Source organism: Hemicordylus capensis, chromosome 3 (genome assembly GCF_027244095.1).
Source record: "Hemicordylus capensis ecotype Gifberg chromosome 3, rHemCap1.1.pri, whole genome shotgun sequence".
Classification (NCBI taxonomy): Eukaryota; Metazoa; Chordata; class Lepidosauria; order Squamata; family Cordylidae; genus Hemicordylus; species Hemicordylus capensis.
In genome coordinates this window covers 274,860,176-274,876,533 of record NC_069659.1, presented here as the reverse complement: position 1 = coordinate 274,876,533, position 16,358 = coordinate 274,860,176, and the positions used below count along the sequence as shown (strand labels likewise).

The 16,358-nt window shown below is 38.0% G+C and overlaps 1 protein-coding gene across 8 annotated transcripts in view; it reads left to right on the top strand.

Moving 5' to 3' along the window:
• The window catches only part of VTI1A (vesicle transport through interaction with t-SNAREs 1A), a 433,539-nt gene that overhangs the window by 87,800 nt on the left and 329,381 nt on the right, over nt 1-16,358 (top strand). For 6 of the 8 annotated variants that reach the window (XR_008319202.1, XR_008319201.1, XR_008319199.1 and 3 more), the window contains exons 4-5: nt 6,378-6,455; nt 12,299-12,319. Coding sequence is in view for 5 of the 8 variants with exons in the window: in XM_053308124.1 (XP_053164099.1) it covers nt 6,378-6,455; nt 12,299-12,319 (99 nt within the window). In the remaining 3 variants the exon portion in view is untranslated. The remainder of the gene's footprint in view (nt 1-6,377; nt 6,456-12,298; nt 12,320-16,358) is intronic. The other 2 variants (XM_053308125.1, XM_053308123.1) reach the window with 1 other exon arrangement.

Here is a 16,358-nt window from a genome sequence, read left to right as displayed (position 1 = left end):
TATCATGCTTGCATTTGGCTACAGTACAGATTTATACCCAGTGCAGAATAGTTAAGTCTGGAGCATAAAGCACCTTTATAATTATTAAATTACCTTTTCCTTCTATTCCTCATTATGATTAGCCTTATTTAAGAGTGCTAGTAAGGTTATTGTGGTGGTTATTTTAAAGACAAAGGAGAGTACTGTATTGATATTTTAGATAGATTCTGAGAGAACAAATGGGCACTTTAGTTCAAAGGCCTGGTCTTTTATGTGATCAATTCATTTTTGGATGAAATTGTGATCAAAAGTAGTATTAAATTATTTATTGATGAATATGGTAGAGTTGGTTCTAATTGTAGTCAAAGGGTGAGTTATTCAATAGAGCTGCTGCTTTTGGAATTGAGAAAGATCATGGCAGAAAAGGGATCATGGCAATAAATGTAATTTAAGCTGTTGATAATGTACATGGTTTCCATTATATCGAACTGAAACAAATCTAGAACAAAATCTAGAAGATAGCAAAGCTTTGTTATAAAAAGGTGTACTGTATAATATTTTTTGAAAAGTGAAAAAATTTCATGTGAGTATGCATTACTCAGTTCTAGGTTCTAAAGAGTCAAAACAAACACATTTTAGTGCTTCCCTAGGGAATTATCACAGGCTCATTTTATTTAGTGATCTAAAATTGCTTGTTGTTGATGTGATCCTATTGTATAGGTATGATGAACACTTAGCAGAAAATATATTTGAAACTCAGGAGTCCACTGGGTTCATTTAGCAGCCAACCTTTACTTTTGGTTATCACATTCCTCTGGCACACATGGAGAACTTGGGTGAGGACTTTTCTCTCCCTTTATGTTGGGCTTTGGAGAAAGTAAAAGCAGAAAGGGTCTCTCGCACTGCTTCTGTCTTCAAGTCCAATGTGAAGTGAGAGACAAATCAAACCTCTTTCCTGGAGGTCAGTATTTTGGGTTTTTTGTATCTCTCACAGTAAAAGATGTCTCCTCTTTTGAGTTTTGAGTAACTTGAGGAGGTGAGTGAATCTTTGAGCTGGACATCTGAGGATAGGGTAATTGCCCAGCTTGCTTAGAGTACATGAGGCTGTTAGTTCAAATCCCTGGCAGTGTGCTTCCCAGACTGTGCCTAGTAAATATATCTGTAGTCACCTATATTGGGCAGCAGCGATATAGGAAGGTGCTGAAGGTATCATCTCATACTGCATGGGAGGAGGCACTGGTATACTCCTGTGTATTCTACCAAGACAATCACATAGATAGACAAATATATGCGATTGCTAGGAGTCGACACACTGACTCGATAGCACAATCTTTCCTTTCCTTTCCTGGTACCTCTGTTTGGCCATCTACCTTGCACCAATTGCAAGCCTGACAATCATGTCAAAAATAGCAGATGTAAGTCATTGATAATTTTGAAGTTCCCCTGGAAGCAGGCAGAAAGGTCTGAGGGGCGTCGACAAGCACAGTAATGAGTAGGAGCTTTTGAATATCACACCTCTCTATCCACTGGATGATTTCATTTCTCCTTCAGTGGCTAATTGTTCCCGCTCATCCGCTTAATAAGAACAGCCCTGCTGTATCAGGACTAAGGCCTCTCTAGTCCAGTGTCCTGTTTCACACAGTGGCCCACCAGATGCCTCTGGGAAGCCCACAAGCAAGAGGTGAGCGCATGCCCTCTCTCCTGCTGTTGTTCCCTGCAACTGGTATTTAGAGGCATCTTGCCCCTCAGGCTGCAGGTGGTCTATAGCCAGCAGACTAGTAGCCACTGATAGACCTGTCTTCCATAAATTTGTCAAAGCCCCTTTTAAACCCATCTGAGCTAGTGGCCATCATCTCTGCCACATCCTGTGGCAGAGAATTCCATAGATTAATTATGTGCTGAATAAAAAAGCATTTCCTTTTGTCAGTCCTAAATTTCTCATCCTTCAGCTTCATGGGATGACCCCTGGTTGTCGTGTTGTGAGAAAGGGAGAAAAATTTCTCTTTGTCCACTCTCTACTCCGTGCACAATTTTATATACCTCGATTGTGGCTCCCCGTAGTCACCTCTTTTTCAAACTAAAGAGCCCCAGATTCTGTAGCCTTGCCTCATAAGGAAGTGCTGCAGGGCCCTGATCATCTTGGTTGCCCTCTTCTGCACCTTTTCCAGTTCTATAATATCTTTCTTAAGATATGGTGACCAGTACTGTACACAATACTCCAAATGTGGCTGCACCATAGATTTGTATAAGGGCATTATAATACTAGGATTCTTATTTTCAATCCCCTTCCCAATGATCCTTAGCATGGAATTTACCTTTATCACCACTGCCACGCACTGAGTAGACACTTTCAACGAGCTGTCGACCACGACCCCAAGATCTCTCTCCTGATCGGTCACCAACAGCTCAGATCCCATCAGCGTATACGTGGGGTTTTTTGCCCCAATATGCATGACTTTACACTTTTTTTCATTGAACTGTGTTGCCAGTTTGTTGCCCACTTGCCAGTTTGAAAAGATCCTTTTGGAGCTCCTTACAATCTGTTGTAGATTTCACTACCCTAAGTAGTTTAGTGTCATCTGCAAATCTGGCCACATCTCTGCTTACCCCAACTTCTAGATAATTTATGAACAAGTTAAAGAGCACTGGTCCCAGTACCGATCCCTGGGGGACCCTACTTTTTTCTTCCCTCCATTGTGAAAACTGTCTATTTATTCCTACCCTCTGTTCCCTGTCCTTCAACCCGTTACCAATCCACACACGAACCTATCCCCTTATTTCATGACTGCTAAGTTTACTCAAGAGCCTTTGGTGGGGAATTTTGTCTTCATAATCCCTGTGTATAATTTGCCCCTACAGATAAACAGAAATAAATGCAGATTAAGAAAGGTTGCCAGTTGGGTTGGGCCCAAGCTCCACTGATGCCTGAGGCAGCTTGATGAGCTGCTGCTCTTACATTCCCATACTTATGTCAGACAAAGCATGTCATGGAGGAATTTCCCTCTCCATTACACCCACATGGATCCTCTCCACATACAGATACCCTTCCCCTAGTTGAGAGGATCTTCCCAGTGACACACAAAACAAGACACAGAGAAATTTCCCTTCCCCCACAAACTTTTTCCTCCTTTTCACTGGCCTCTTCATAACCTGGGCCTTTCCCCTTATCTGAATATACAACCACTATCTTCCCTTCTCCCCCCTTCTCCCTGTCTGGACCTTTTTTCATTCTGCTATTCCCTTTCCCTCCCACACCTTCTTCCTTTCCTTTGTACCTTGTGGTTGTAGTGGTGGTAAGTGCCAACACTGCTCGCTCTCTCTCTCATGGTCCCTTGTCTCCCCACTTTTCCTGCCTTTGTAACTTTGCAAGGAATTGCTGCTCCATTTACTGCCCCCCGCCTTTTCAAAAAGTAGGGGAAGTGGAACGATTAATGGTGGCAGAGGTACAGCGAGGTGGTAGCAGCCAGGGTAGCAGTAGGCGCCATGGCCAGTGTGACTGGTTGGCAGGCCAGGCTGTAGCCATGGTGGCCCTGCTTTGGTTCCCTCTAAATATTTGCTTGTTTCTGAGATTCTTTAGGATTCTCAGTAGAAACACACACATTTATATATGGCTACTTTTGTTGTGATTAATGTAGCTAGGTCCTAGACTACCTGTGTGTATACACTCACTTGCTCAATCTATGTAGTTTGCTTGGATTTGGGGAGAAAGAACTTGTTCCTTCCCAAATCAGGACATAATTAGAGAATTCATTTGTAGTTAACCAACCACCAAATACCTTTGCTAGGTCCACTTAGATAAAAAGCATTCCCCAGAGGTGTATGTACTTGCCACGTAGGGAATGGGGCAGGTTTGTCTGAGTGAATAACTAGCTATGGGACTGGCCTAAAAGATGTTGTGCAAAGGACAAACTCATGGTCAGGATTTTTTGCCCTCAGTTCACAGGGGCTGGATATAGCACAAATGCCATGGTTAAACTATTGGACATCAGAAGTGACAGGATCTTAAATAGAAAAAGATATTGACGTGCATTTGTAACTTCCTTCCTTGTCTGATGTATATCAAACAAAAAATAGGATAATATCATAATTGAGCAATCTATGCCAATTTGTTGGCTTTTTGGTGAAAAAAGAGAAAAACAAAGCCCATCTCCATATGATATTCTTGCATACTGCAGAGTGTTTTAGTCCCCCATAGTGATGAAATGAATAATTTAAACAGGCAGCTCTGATACCACAGCCTCTTTAAAGGTTCCCATTTCCTTTAATGCTGTAGAGACTACTTTTACTTGGTTAATATGAAACTGCTGTGTCTGAGAGTAAAGAAGTGGGTGGAGGGAAAGGCTTGGATACACTATGTCCACTATACAAGTCTGTACAACTACGGCTTTAGTATATATATTCTATATTGAGTATTAGTAGTTGTATCACTTTAAGGGTAATGGGTGGCACAAACCAGAGATTAAAGAGATTTTTAAAAAGGAATTTGAAGGAGCTGATAGCTTATTGAGTGGAGGAAGACTTTAGTTTAATTAGACCTTTTAGCATTTTGTTTATAAATTTGTTAACAAATTTGTAATGTGATAACTCAACTTAACATTGAAACATCCGATTAAAATTTGGTACAGACGGTACAATTCCGTGTTTCAAATTAAAAAAAATGAATGTGGTTCTTCACACCCATTTTCAAAGGAGTGAAGAACATGCAAAATATATGTATTTTGACATCACTGCTGAAGACTGACACATCAGATGAAAGTCCATGTGCACATTTTGGACAACACTACGAGTTTTCAAGTTTGAATCCCAGCTTGTCCCTAAACCTGCTTTCAAGGGGGTCACCAAATATGTATGACAAAGCAATGTGATATGTTGAAGACTAAGGCATTGGAATGAAAGCTGTTGTGCAGGCTTGGGACAAAATCATACAGATGTCAGTTCCCAGAGTTGTTTTCAAGAGGGCCAGAAGTAAGGGAGACTTCTAAAATGTTGTTCTTTACTAGGGTTGTTTGATTTAAAACTAGTAGCTGACATTCTCCTCAGCTTTAGGAAGACAGGACAAGAGCTCTGCCTCACAAAGTATGGGTAAAGGAGAAGCTGCACAGCCCTCAGGGACATATTTCTACAAGCAGACAGGGCTTTTGCAGGGAGAGGAGAGAAGTGAAAAAATTCACATTCCCCTACCTGTGCCCTGCCATTTAAGGCAAGCCTGCAGGGCAGTGAGTTTGCCAGTTCCTTGTCATGACAGAGCTCTTGCTCTGCTCTCCTAAGGCTGTGGAGAATGTTTCTTACTCAGTGATGCTCTAATTTAAAATTTTTATTTGATCACCTGTGTAATGAGTTTCACAAGCTTGTTTACTGGATGTGGTTGCACACTAAACTGAATTTAAAACTTTCATTTGACACATTCCTAGAAGCTAGCAATCTTGCATGGAAACTTCAATTTTAGGATTCTTTAACTACCTCATATACCATTGGAAAAGAACAAATAACATCAAATGAATTTTGAAAGAATTTTATCACATTCAGTTTAATCTAATAATAATTGCCTGGTATGATGGCTTCTGATCTAATCAGTGCCAGTATCCTATTACACGAGAGTGGTTCTTTTACCCTTAGCCCCGGACTCCATTTAAAGAAATGGGGGTGCATCACCTCTCCCCTTAGAAGCAACCCTAAGTAAGTGATCCACGGCAGATTAATCCTTCGGTTACATCTCACTTTGTTCATCCCATCTCTTAGGAAGGCAGTGGGTCCACTGTGGTTCTGATCAGCTGGATTGCAGGCCTTGTCCTGGGCCTATTGTGACGTTGTTTAGAATGCCAAGGTTGTTTCTTTAAAAGTTTTCTTTCAAATAGTGGGATGGAGACAAATGGATGGGGAAACAACTTCTCTTTGTCTAGTGGCTTTTTTGTGTTGACATTTGCAGTTCTATTCTTATTATTTCTATATACAGAAATGCAAAAAATTAAAGGTAATTCTCAATTGTGGACACTCCTGGTAGAGATGTAAATGTTTCACATAATCTGACATCTGGTTAAACAGAATTGGGGTTGTGTACAATGACATGGGACTACCTGAGTGGGTGAGGGAGTGGATTTAGAGAAATCAAATCATGATTTTGGGATAATTCACATTTTAAACTTCATGTTTCTTTTCCCCCTGTGTATGCTGAGTTTTACTAGGCTGATTTCGGTGAAGGGATGTAATAACCCCGCTAAATTCCTGCATTATATTTTACATCCTGTAGTTAAAGGACTTTGTGATAACTTTCTTTAAAGGTGTTTTTAGAATCAAATAGATATCCATTAGAGGGCTCTTGAGGTTTTGAGATGATCAGCCTTGATAGTGATGGCTCCGGAGCTTTGCTTGCTCACATTTTCTTCTTTTTTGTTTTATAGAAAAGGTCACGGATTGCCTACAGTGACGAGGTGCGGAATGAGCTCCTAGGGGATGATGGGAATTCCTCAGAGATCCAGGTAGGATGCTAATCAAGAAGCCCTAGTGGGTGGCTGGAGGGTGAAGGAGGTCATTGGCACACTGGGCTTCTCAAGCTGCTCCTTAACAGCATTAGTAATAACTCATGTGGAAGTGATACTGTTTAATGCAAAGCTGGGGTCTTAATCAACTTCAAAATGTTTCTTGGAGATCTTACAATTTAACCCTTTACCTTGTGATCACTGTCTGCTATCTTTTAAAAAAGATCTTTTCTTCTCTCTTTCTTTATTATTTGGTACTTAAGGAATAACTTGAAACACAGTGTTTGCCGACAAAGCCAAGGTCTTCACCTCAAACACATGTAAAAGGAATAAAAAATTACATAATGCAGCTTTGATAAGAATGAAGTATAATTAAATCAACACTGGCAGGCAAAACAATTGAAAATGAGCTTTAAGAATCTGACAGTTTCTTTCTGTTTCCATGTGGTTTGTCTTCTCTGAACCAGATTTTCTCCTCTTGCATTAAAAATGCAAATTATGCCAAAAAAGCATACAGTTCTAACATACACAGCATTAAAAATTTGGTGTTTTTAAAGCATATGGAGGGGCTGTGTGCCTGTTGATTAATCTTACAGCATTCTCAGTGTTCATAACACTGTAGCCAGTGTAGTGAGTTTTAAAAAAGAAGCAATATTTCGTGACTTTATACCTACCTTGTATGACTTTAAATTGTTACGGAAAATTATCTTTTTGGAACTATTTGTATGCCTATACCTAGTTTAAAATATTCGGACCTTTCTCTATAATGAGAGTTTATATAAATTTGACTTAATTAGATAAGTTTCTAATCATAAACTAATCTCATTTGTTTAACTTTTTTTTAATGATTTGAATTTTCATCCCACTTTTCATGATATTTTTTACTCAAAAGGTTGGAAATGGTGTAATTATTATTTTTAACAATTAAGTAAAAAGTGTTGGAGAGAAAAGTTCTATACATACCACATATTGTATTCCACATTAAAATAAGATTGTACACTTTGTCACCCAAGGCTTAAGTATGTTTAGGGCTGCAATCCTATGCCTACTTCCTTGGGAATAAGTCTCACTGACTCCTTGGGACTTAGTTCTGAGTACAGGCTTAGCAATGTGTTCTAAGTCCCACGAATCTCAGTGACAGTTATGATTAGCTCTCCTGCTTAAATAAATGGGATTTTAAAGTTTGTCTAGATTGTGCCCTACGTTTATGGTTGATGGTATCTTCTACATATTATGGGAAATAAATTAACTCATTTAATTAAGGGATTTGTTTATACTTTGCACAAGTTTCATCTGAAAATGAACCTCTATTTCAGGGAACACTTTAAGAGAATCAGTTACTGCTAACAAAGTTTAATCCTATGAAGAAAGTTTAGATTCCTTACTTCAAATTCTTTAGCCCTATAAACAACAACCCATTGCAAATAATATTTGTGTGTTATCAGCCTTGGAAGGAAAGTTGTAATATTATGTGTGTGTTCCCTTTTGTTCTCAACTTTAAAACAAATTTTAGGACAAACAAAAGCAGTCTCCTAAGAAAGGATAGATACTTATTAAATATGTCAGTAACATGTATGTGCATGAGAGGAAGGGAGTAATAAGAATGCCTAGAAATTAATACAGAAACTAAGTTTGTTTTATGGCAAATTTTGTTTCAGATATAGACAAGAAAACATCTTCAGTTTGTGAGATCATCCTGGGTTGTTAAAACTACTAACTTTTTTGGGGGAAAGGTATTTGCAAATGTTCTAGAATACTTTAGTTTGATGTTGCTAGGAAAAATACTATTAGGGGGAAAGCATTGTTAATCTGTAAAGTTGGTTAGCACCATTTCGGCCTAAGCTAGAAACCCTGATAGGCTTTAGAGTTTAAAGCATGAATGTAAAATCTGAGGAACTTCTGTATGAAGCTTGGTGTCCAAATTCACTTCTCTGGCTCAACTGTATAGTGTCTTAAGTATACATAAGAAGTCCTGGAACTGTCAAGTTCATTGGCAGTTGTCTGACCGTTTAATCAGGTTAAGGTTAAATTGCAGAAATGAAAGTGGTTTGTCCACCACTCTAATCCCCAAATGTAACACAAATCGATATATAAATCACTGAAAAACAGATCCTTCATAAAAATCACTATCTTGAGTTTTGGCAAACTGGGGATATTGACTTCTTCACACAGACTGATAAACATCTGAGTACAGTCTTTGCCAAGAGAGCTAGAAACTTCTAAAGTTAAACAGCTCTAGATCAGTGACAGTAATAGTAAATATCTTAACCATTTTTGAGCAGGTAAAAGACTGTGAACTCTGTTTGTAATGCATGCTAGCAAATGTGTGTGGAGAATCAGTTACCCGTATGTCTTTCTCTGCCCAGTTGTGTTTCAGAAGTGTAATGACACAACTTGTTAGATTCAGAAGGTGCACAGAATTTGCCCTCAAGTAATTTGCCACAGATGGTCTGGTTGGGAACAATAGGTATTGTGGAATAGTTGAAATTCTGTGTTACAGCACTTTGGTTTTTGAGCAAAAACTGTAGTGCCCTGTTGACAACATTATCTAAGATGATTTTGATGATCTCATGCGTACCTCATGGCAGTGGCTAAGATATGATAGATATATTAAGGTATGTAAAAGCTGCTATTCCCTATTAGACTATGTTGCAATTTTGTTCTTTAAAACGTAAGTATTGTCATTATGGATAGAGGTCTGTGGGTTTATTGGAATATAGTCTGCATTGAATTGTATAACTTCTTGCTTTTTTGTACATTAATTTTGTTCATATCCATATCCAGTGAAACATAGTCACATGCCACACATTTTAAACTGCCAAAACAAGAGACAAATTGGTTTGTCTGATGGTACATAGTTGAATTATCTTGCTCTCTGATGGTGCATAGTTGGGTTATCTTTTTCTTCTTCTTCTGGAGCACACTTCATTTTTATTGATTTATTGATTTTATAATTTTAAAATATTAAAAGTTGCCAATTATAGCTAAATAGCACAGTGTCTTAAGCAGTACTTTGGTGCTTGCCAGTTGTGTCTGTTGTTCTTTCTGACTGAATGTATCAAATTCCTTGAAGTTTCCAAGCTCTTCAATGCTTAATGACTTAATATTAATACTTAGTAATAGCTTCACTTCAGAGTTTGGAATTACTTTTGAGGTTGCTAGTTAGGTTGCTTAGCAAAGAGAGGCCAAGCAGGATTAATAAGTAGCCGTTTGCTTGCAAAAAATAACTCTGTAAAAATTTATGCTATTTACAAATTCTACCACTTGAAATGAAATGCTGTCATCTTTCCAAACAAGATTTGTTAGGATAATGTGAGCAATGTCTAGGTAATTATAATGTTAAGTTAGCTGTGGGAGTATCGAAAATAAGAAATAAAACTAGTCAACATATGTGTTAACTATAAAAAATAAATATTTTGTGGTGATATGGTTGCTTAATTTTTGACAAACCAACCTCTGATAATGTAAGATTTGGACTTGCTGTGCATAAAGTGTGTCAAAACTCCAAAAACAGACCAGGGGGTGAAGTTGGTCAATTTAATTCCCTGAGATCTAAAGAAGGTCGGTATCACTTCATATAGCCCTGGCAGAGCAGATCATTACCAGTCACAAATCTGTTCGTTACATGCCGAGAGTTTATAGCAAAATAAATAGACAGTCATCACAAGTTCAGAAAATTGTGTGTTCGACCCACGATAATGTGTAAAGGGCGTTTAATAGAGTTCAGCATTTATTCGTTATCTGTATGCAGGCAGAGACGGCAGTAGCGTTATCAGCTTCTTGGGGAAAAATTCGGTAGTTCTCCGTGTCACGTGACATGCCTCACAGACGCGCACACACTTTGCAACGCAGTTTTTATTCTACTCACAGCAGAAGGCTTAGCCACAAGAGATTCCACTGGTTCAAACCAGCGTAAACCAGATTTTTTTTTTTAGTCTACAAAGGAACAGATTACTGCTTGTATCAAATTGGGGTGGGTGGGGGTGGGGAAGAATCTTTGTTTCAAAAATATGCTGATTATCATAACCTAAAATGGTGGCTACACACACTTTAGTGCTGTTTGACTGAATTTGGCAAGCTTTATATAGTAAAAATTTAAAAATATCAGTAGTAGAATTTCATCAAGTGCTGTCATTGTTAAATGTGGAAAAATCTTTTGTTAATTTGAATGAATATCTTTCAGCCATCATTTAAAAAAGAAAATCTCCCATTACTTAGCTTAGTTGCAAATCCTATGCAGAGCTTAAATTCAGCCATGCAGCACAAACAAGATAGAACGTTTTTTGTTTGGGACCTATTGAAAAAACAAATGTGGAGCATTTTAAAACTCCCATTGACCATAGTAGGGTGTCATGCCCCAAATGGTCTCTATTGCAGGAGAGTAGTTTTAAACTTTGGCCCTTAAAGTAGCCTTGCCAGCTGAGGAACTGTGACCTCAGGAGGAGGGGAAAAAAGATAGTGATGCGATCAACTCTCAGGTCATCTCTGTTAAAGATACTTGTTTGCCTTTTTGGACAAGAAAGTGGGGGAAAGCAAGAGAGTGAAAGAAACTGATTTCCAAGCAAAGTGCTTTAAATTTAGAAACAGGTGGGGTAGGGACTGGAAAGCATGTGTGTGTGTTCTTGATACCAAATCCTTGGAAATCCTTCTTTTCTGAAGAGCAATTAACGGCAGCAGCTTCCTTCATCATTATTGGATTCATAATCTCTTGATTGTTTGACAGTAGTTGTATAAAATGCATGAAAGGGTTCTAACTTATTCTGCAGTTGGAAACATCATATATGTAAAAACTCCTCAACTTTTGATACCCAGCTTAAAATGAGTTTGTGTGTAAAAGTGTGTATTAATTGACACTAGCCAACTCAAGAAGCAGCCACCTTAATTAGAAATATAAGGTGGATCAATGAGGGAAACCCTCACCCTCTCTGAGTAACCACTCTTGCTAATTTTATTGCAAGTGAGTAAGTCTGCTTACCTAATGTTCTGAATAAAAATAGTTCAAAGTAGAATTAACTAGACCTGTTGGAAGGAAACCTGTAAGATTAGTACAATTTAGTTGTACACATCAAAATTGTGCAGTTCAAAGGAGCAAAGTAGTGAGATGCAATGGGTTTTGAACATAAATTCTATATAAAACATAGAAGATAGTAAAATCAAATTAAGCTTTTGTACAGAAATCCTGTAGGGATATAGCCTCATAAGTCCCTTGCTTGCTGCCCACTCATTTTTAATTGGGGTGTACACTAGTATTCTGCTGTACTAAATTACTTAGGCTTATTATTTTTGACAAAAAGTGATAGTAAGAGTCAAAATGGAGCTGTTATTGATAATATATATACAATGTAACTGATGTTTCAGTAGCCCTCAATTGTAGTTACTCTGATCTATTTAATAAGATAGATGTGTTAGGGAAATAAAAAGGCAGGTGTCAGAACTAAAAAATACAAAAACATCCTGAAAACTTGTATATACAAAATCACTTCAGCTGTACTATCTTAGAAGAGAGGAATAGTAAACTTGTTTTCCCCCCTCTTTATATTATAGACTTCTATGAAGTCATTCCCCTTTATTTCATGATGGTGTCTTAGATGTGGTTTAAAAGAGAATTTCACACTATTCTCTTTGTTTAATGTGACAGTGTGAGAAAGTGATCTTTATTCGTTCAAAAAACTCTGCATGTAGTCTATGTTTAGGTTCTTTTAATGTGTTTGTCTGTGATTTTTAAATGCTAAACATGTAAACAGATAAATTGTCAATGTTAATTCTGTATCCTGTCACACAACTGATCTTTCTTTCCTGCCATTTCTTTCCTTTTTATCTTTTTTTGTGCGTTCATGTTGCAGTTGATAAAATTACGTGAAGAGGTGAGTACTTCCTTGCTTTTTGTTGTCTAGCTTTTCCTTTAAAGCTGGTTTTCCAAATCTGAAGTAGATCTTCTTGGTCATTGTTACAGGGAAGTCTGCGCTAAGCATATATATATATATATATATATATATATATATATATATATATATATACACACACACACACACACACACACACACACACACACACACCTTAAAAATGTTCCAGTTTCAGTACTCCCTCCCTCCCCATCCTTATGTGGGAATCCCAGATCAAACCTTTAAAATTAGCGTTCTTTGATAGCAGAGAGGAGAGTGATAATTTAAAGGCACTGGAAAAAAGGAGGAAAACTACTATTTGATCTCTATTAGAATACCATGATCTAATCAGATCCTGTAATGATACCTGCATCACACAATATTTGATGGAGTAAATACCTTTATTTCCCAGCACCGTTAGAGAAGGTACTGCTTTAGTGTGTGGGTTGTGGGGAATCTCTGCTTGAAACAGAGATACTAGCAATACATAATACATCATTGTGTGGACCTACTGACATACAAAACAGGATGAAAATATTGTATGCATGTTGAAAATAGAATCCAGGTAGATGTACACTCAGTTGTGCCTCTGTATTTATTATTTATTTGTGCATATGCTGTAGAGAATGCAGATGAGAGTCCTTTTTGCTTACACCATAGGAAATGACCTGAAGTAGCAGCACTACTTCTGAGGCAGATGTAAAAGCTCCTGATGGTCATTTCCTGACATTCTCTAGTATGTTTTTGAAGGTTTCTCCCTGCACTTTATTTTATAGCATCGCAAATACTTAATGATTATTTGTGTAACAACAAAATCAAATTACTTACTCATAGAGCTTTGGTACAGCAAAAGTTGCTAGGGAACCAGTTTTCTGAGGTGGCTGCATAGTGACACTTCAGAGAGAGAACTACAAACTATGCTTGTTTTAGTCTTTTGATTGGTGGATGGTGTTATGTACAGCCATAATACACTTAGTTCAAAAAGGTAGGTGAGGCAGGGGGTATTTTTGAGTACTGAAGCTTATGCTGTGAGAGAACTGGGATATAACCAAATGAAATAAAGGGGAATGCTTGGTTTATATATTTCCTTAATACTCTATCTGATCAATGAAGGACTTTTATTTCCCCCACACCTATGTAACTTGTATAATGGTTTGATGAGACAAAGAAAGTACCATAGTGCAACCAACCAAGCAAATGTGTCCTAATTATTCATTATTATTTCTGTAGCATCATCAGTGTTCATCATACTTTCCAGAGTGATATAAACAAAAGACAGGTCCCTGCCCTGATGAGTGTACACTTTAAATTTCAATGGTGGAACATAGATGCGCAGGAAGCCTTATACTGAATCAGACCCTTGGTCCATCTAGCTCAGTATTGTCTACCCAAACTGGAGGCAGCTTTTCCAAGGTTACAGGCAGGAGAGACCAGAGAGGGAACTTGGAACCTTCTCTGTGAAAGCATGCAGATGCTCTTCCCAGAGTGGCTCCATCCCCTAAGGGGAATATCTTACAGTGCTTACATATAGAATCCCATTCAAATGCAAACCAGGGCAGACCCTGCTTAGCAAGGGGAGAATACATGCTTGCTACCACAAGACCAGCTTTCCTCCTATAAAGCGCAGGAGGCTGCTCAAGGAATCCTGGAACCCAGAGCACGAGGCTTCTCACTGCTGGGGTTGCTGTACCCCTCCCCCAGCCACAGGGGGAGCCAGGGGGCTGCTCACCACTTCTTGGAGAGACCAGGGACCATTGCACTCACCAGACCCCAGGCAGGGGCTCTCCTGGCTGGGCACAGGCTGCCAAGAGGGTAAGAAATGCACTGATGGTTCTCCGAGGGTCCTGAAAGCCCTGTGGAAGAGGCAAAAGGAAGATAGCATAGTGAAAGGAGTGAGGATGAGGGTACAAGGTACAAATGCAAACAAATGTGTTATATGTCACATACTTAGTCATCAGTTCAATTGGTTAGGGATTAATTTAGTCCTAGCTCATATAACATTTAGTTTTAATGCTTAAAGCAGATGATGTAGTAACAAGAATGTGAATGTTGTGCTTTTTAAACTCTGAAATTACTGAGTAGGTCCAATTTCCCTGGAAGATTTATATTCTAAAATACAAGTTAAACTTCTTTCATGATGGGCATATGCTTATCTTTTATTTATATATTTGTGGAAGAATAAAATAAAAGCGTTATTGGATACAAATGTGACAATACGTTTGTCACCGAGCAACAGTGTACTGGAGGGGCAGGGTATAAATATTCTAAATAAATAAATAAAATAAGACTGAGACACTGACAAGTCTGCACTGCACTTTGAAAGAAATAGCCAAAGCTTATTAGTAAGGTGACTAATTAAATATAGACAATAATACATAATGGTGACAATAAATATTAAAAGATTTGTCAAAATATGTTGAATAAAAAAATGAAACAAAGCAGGTAATATGGCTTTTGGTGAATACTTGGCCTTTAAAATATATATACTTTAAAACTGTCTGTCACGTATATGAGTAGTGGATTGTATTTGCTCACTAGTTAGCTACTTTGGAAGTCTTATGATTTATCTTTTTCCTGGTTCATGATATTTTTGGGTGCATATGAAATGTATGGCTAATAAAGGGATTGGAAGTCAAGATGAAAGAGTAGAATGTGAAATGCGGGGCAAGCTTCACTGCTGCAATTTTTAGTTACCATATTAGCTGTAACATAAGCTGTAAAGGAAGTGGTGTTTATAAAGAGAGTATAAAATGCACATTAAAGCCCAAATGATTACTAGTGCAAGTGATTCACACAAGGTTCTAAGGTAGTCAGACAGGAAGACATCAAGGCTTTCCCAATTACAGTTCTCCTAAGGAGGTACAATCTTAAAAGCAATTGTGATTTTCCATACTGTTTGTTAATAAAATGTACAGTTCCTCTCGTCACAAGGCTCAATTCCAACACATATGCCTTACACAGAATTCTATGAAGGCTGTGCTGGTCTGTTTTCTTTTCGTTTCTGAGATCTCAGTTTGAATCCAGCCCACATGGAATGACTAAATCTCTAGCTGTAGTCTGCCACTTTGCAAAACTTCCACATGTAACTCCATAGAGAAACTCTTTGTGAAGCTAAAAGATAGCCTGAACCACCTTGCACTACTTCGAATACAAAGAACAGGGGATAGTGTGGGAGAATGAATTTGGTGAGGGGTGGGGAAGGAGTTGAAAGTATCCGCCGCCACTGCTAGGTCATTGCTTTTCATGACTGAACGAACAATATTCCTCCAAAACCAAAAAGTAAATAATGCAGCCACTTAGAGGTGGGGGTGGGGGGAGAGGACGAGGGTGATTTTTACTACAGCAGGTTGGATAAAAACAGCTGAAATCAGATGTACGAAGCAGCATAGTATAATGAGAACCTTCCGTACTGTGCTCTGGGGAAGCTGACTGTTTGCTAACAGAAAGGCTAGCCTAGACTTCAGATGCTTTGTGGTGGTTTCCAAAATCAGTGTTGCCAACTGAACTCTTTATGTGCATCCTTAATAATGGTATTTGTCAATTAGTGATTGTTTGTATAATCCAGAGGAAAATATATGCTACTTAATTTTAAAACATTTTAACATTATTTTTTGCAGCTGAACTGGCTGTATTTAACTGTATTGTTACCCATGAACTCTGTATCTACAAAGTGAGTTATTTTAATTCACAGGAGTGTAGTGATTTTTTAAATCTCGTTTTATTTTTTTCTGCTGACCCTGCAATCCTTGTCTTGACTCTACTGAGGGAAAGATGTTAAACTTTTTGTTATGCAGATATTTCTCACCCTTTTATAAATTGAGATTATCAGCTTAATCTATTTCTCTTTCTCTATCAATATATTTCTTATAAAATATATTTTCATTTCACTTACTTTATAAGAAAAGTCCCCACATTTTTAAAGACATATGGCCCTATATTGTAGGGATTCTGTCATTATGAAATGTTTTTTCTTTGAAGTTACTAAACTAATGCAAATAACTATAAAATACCCCTTGGTGTT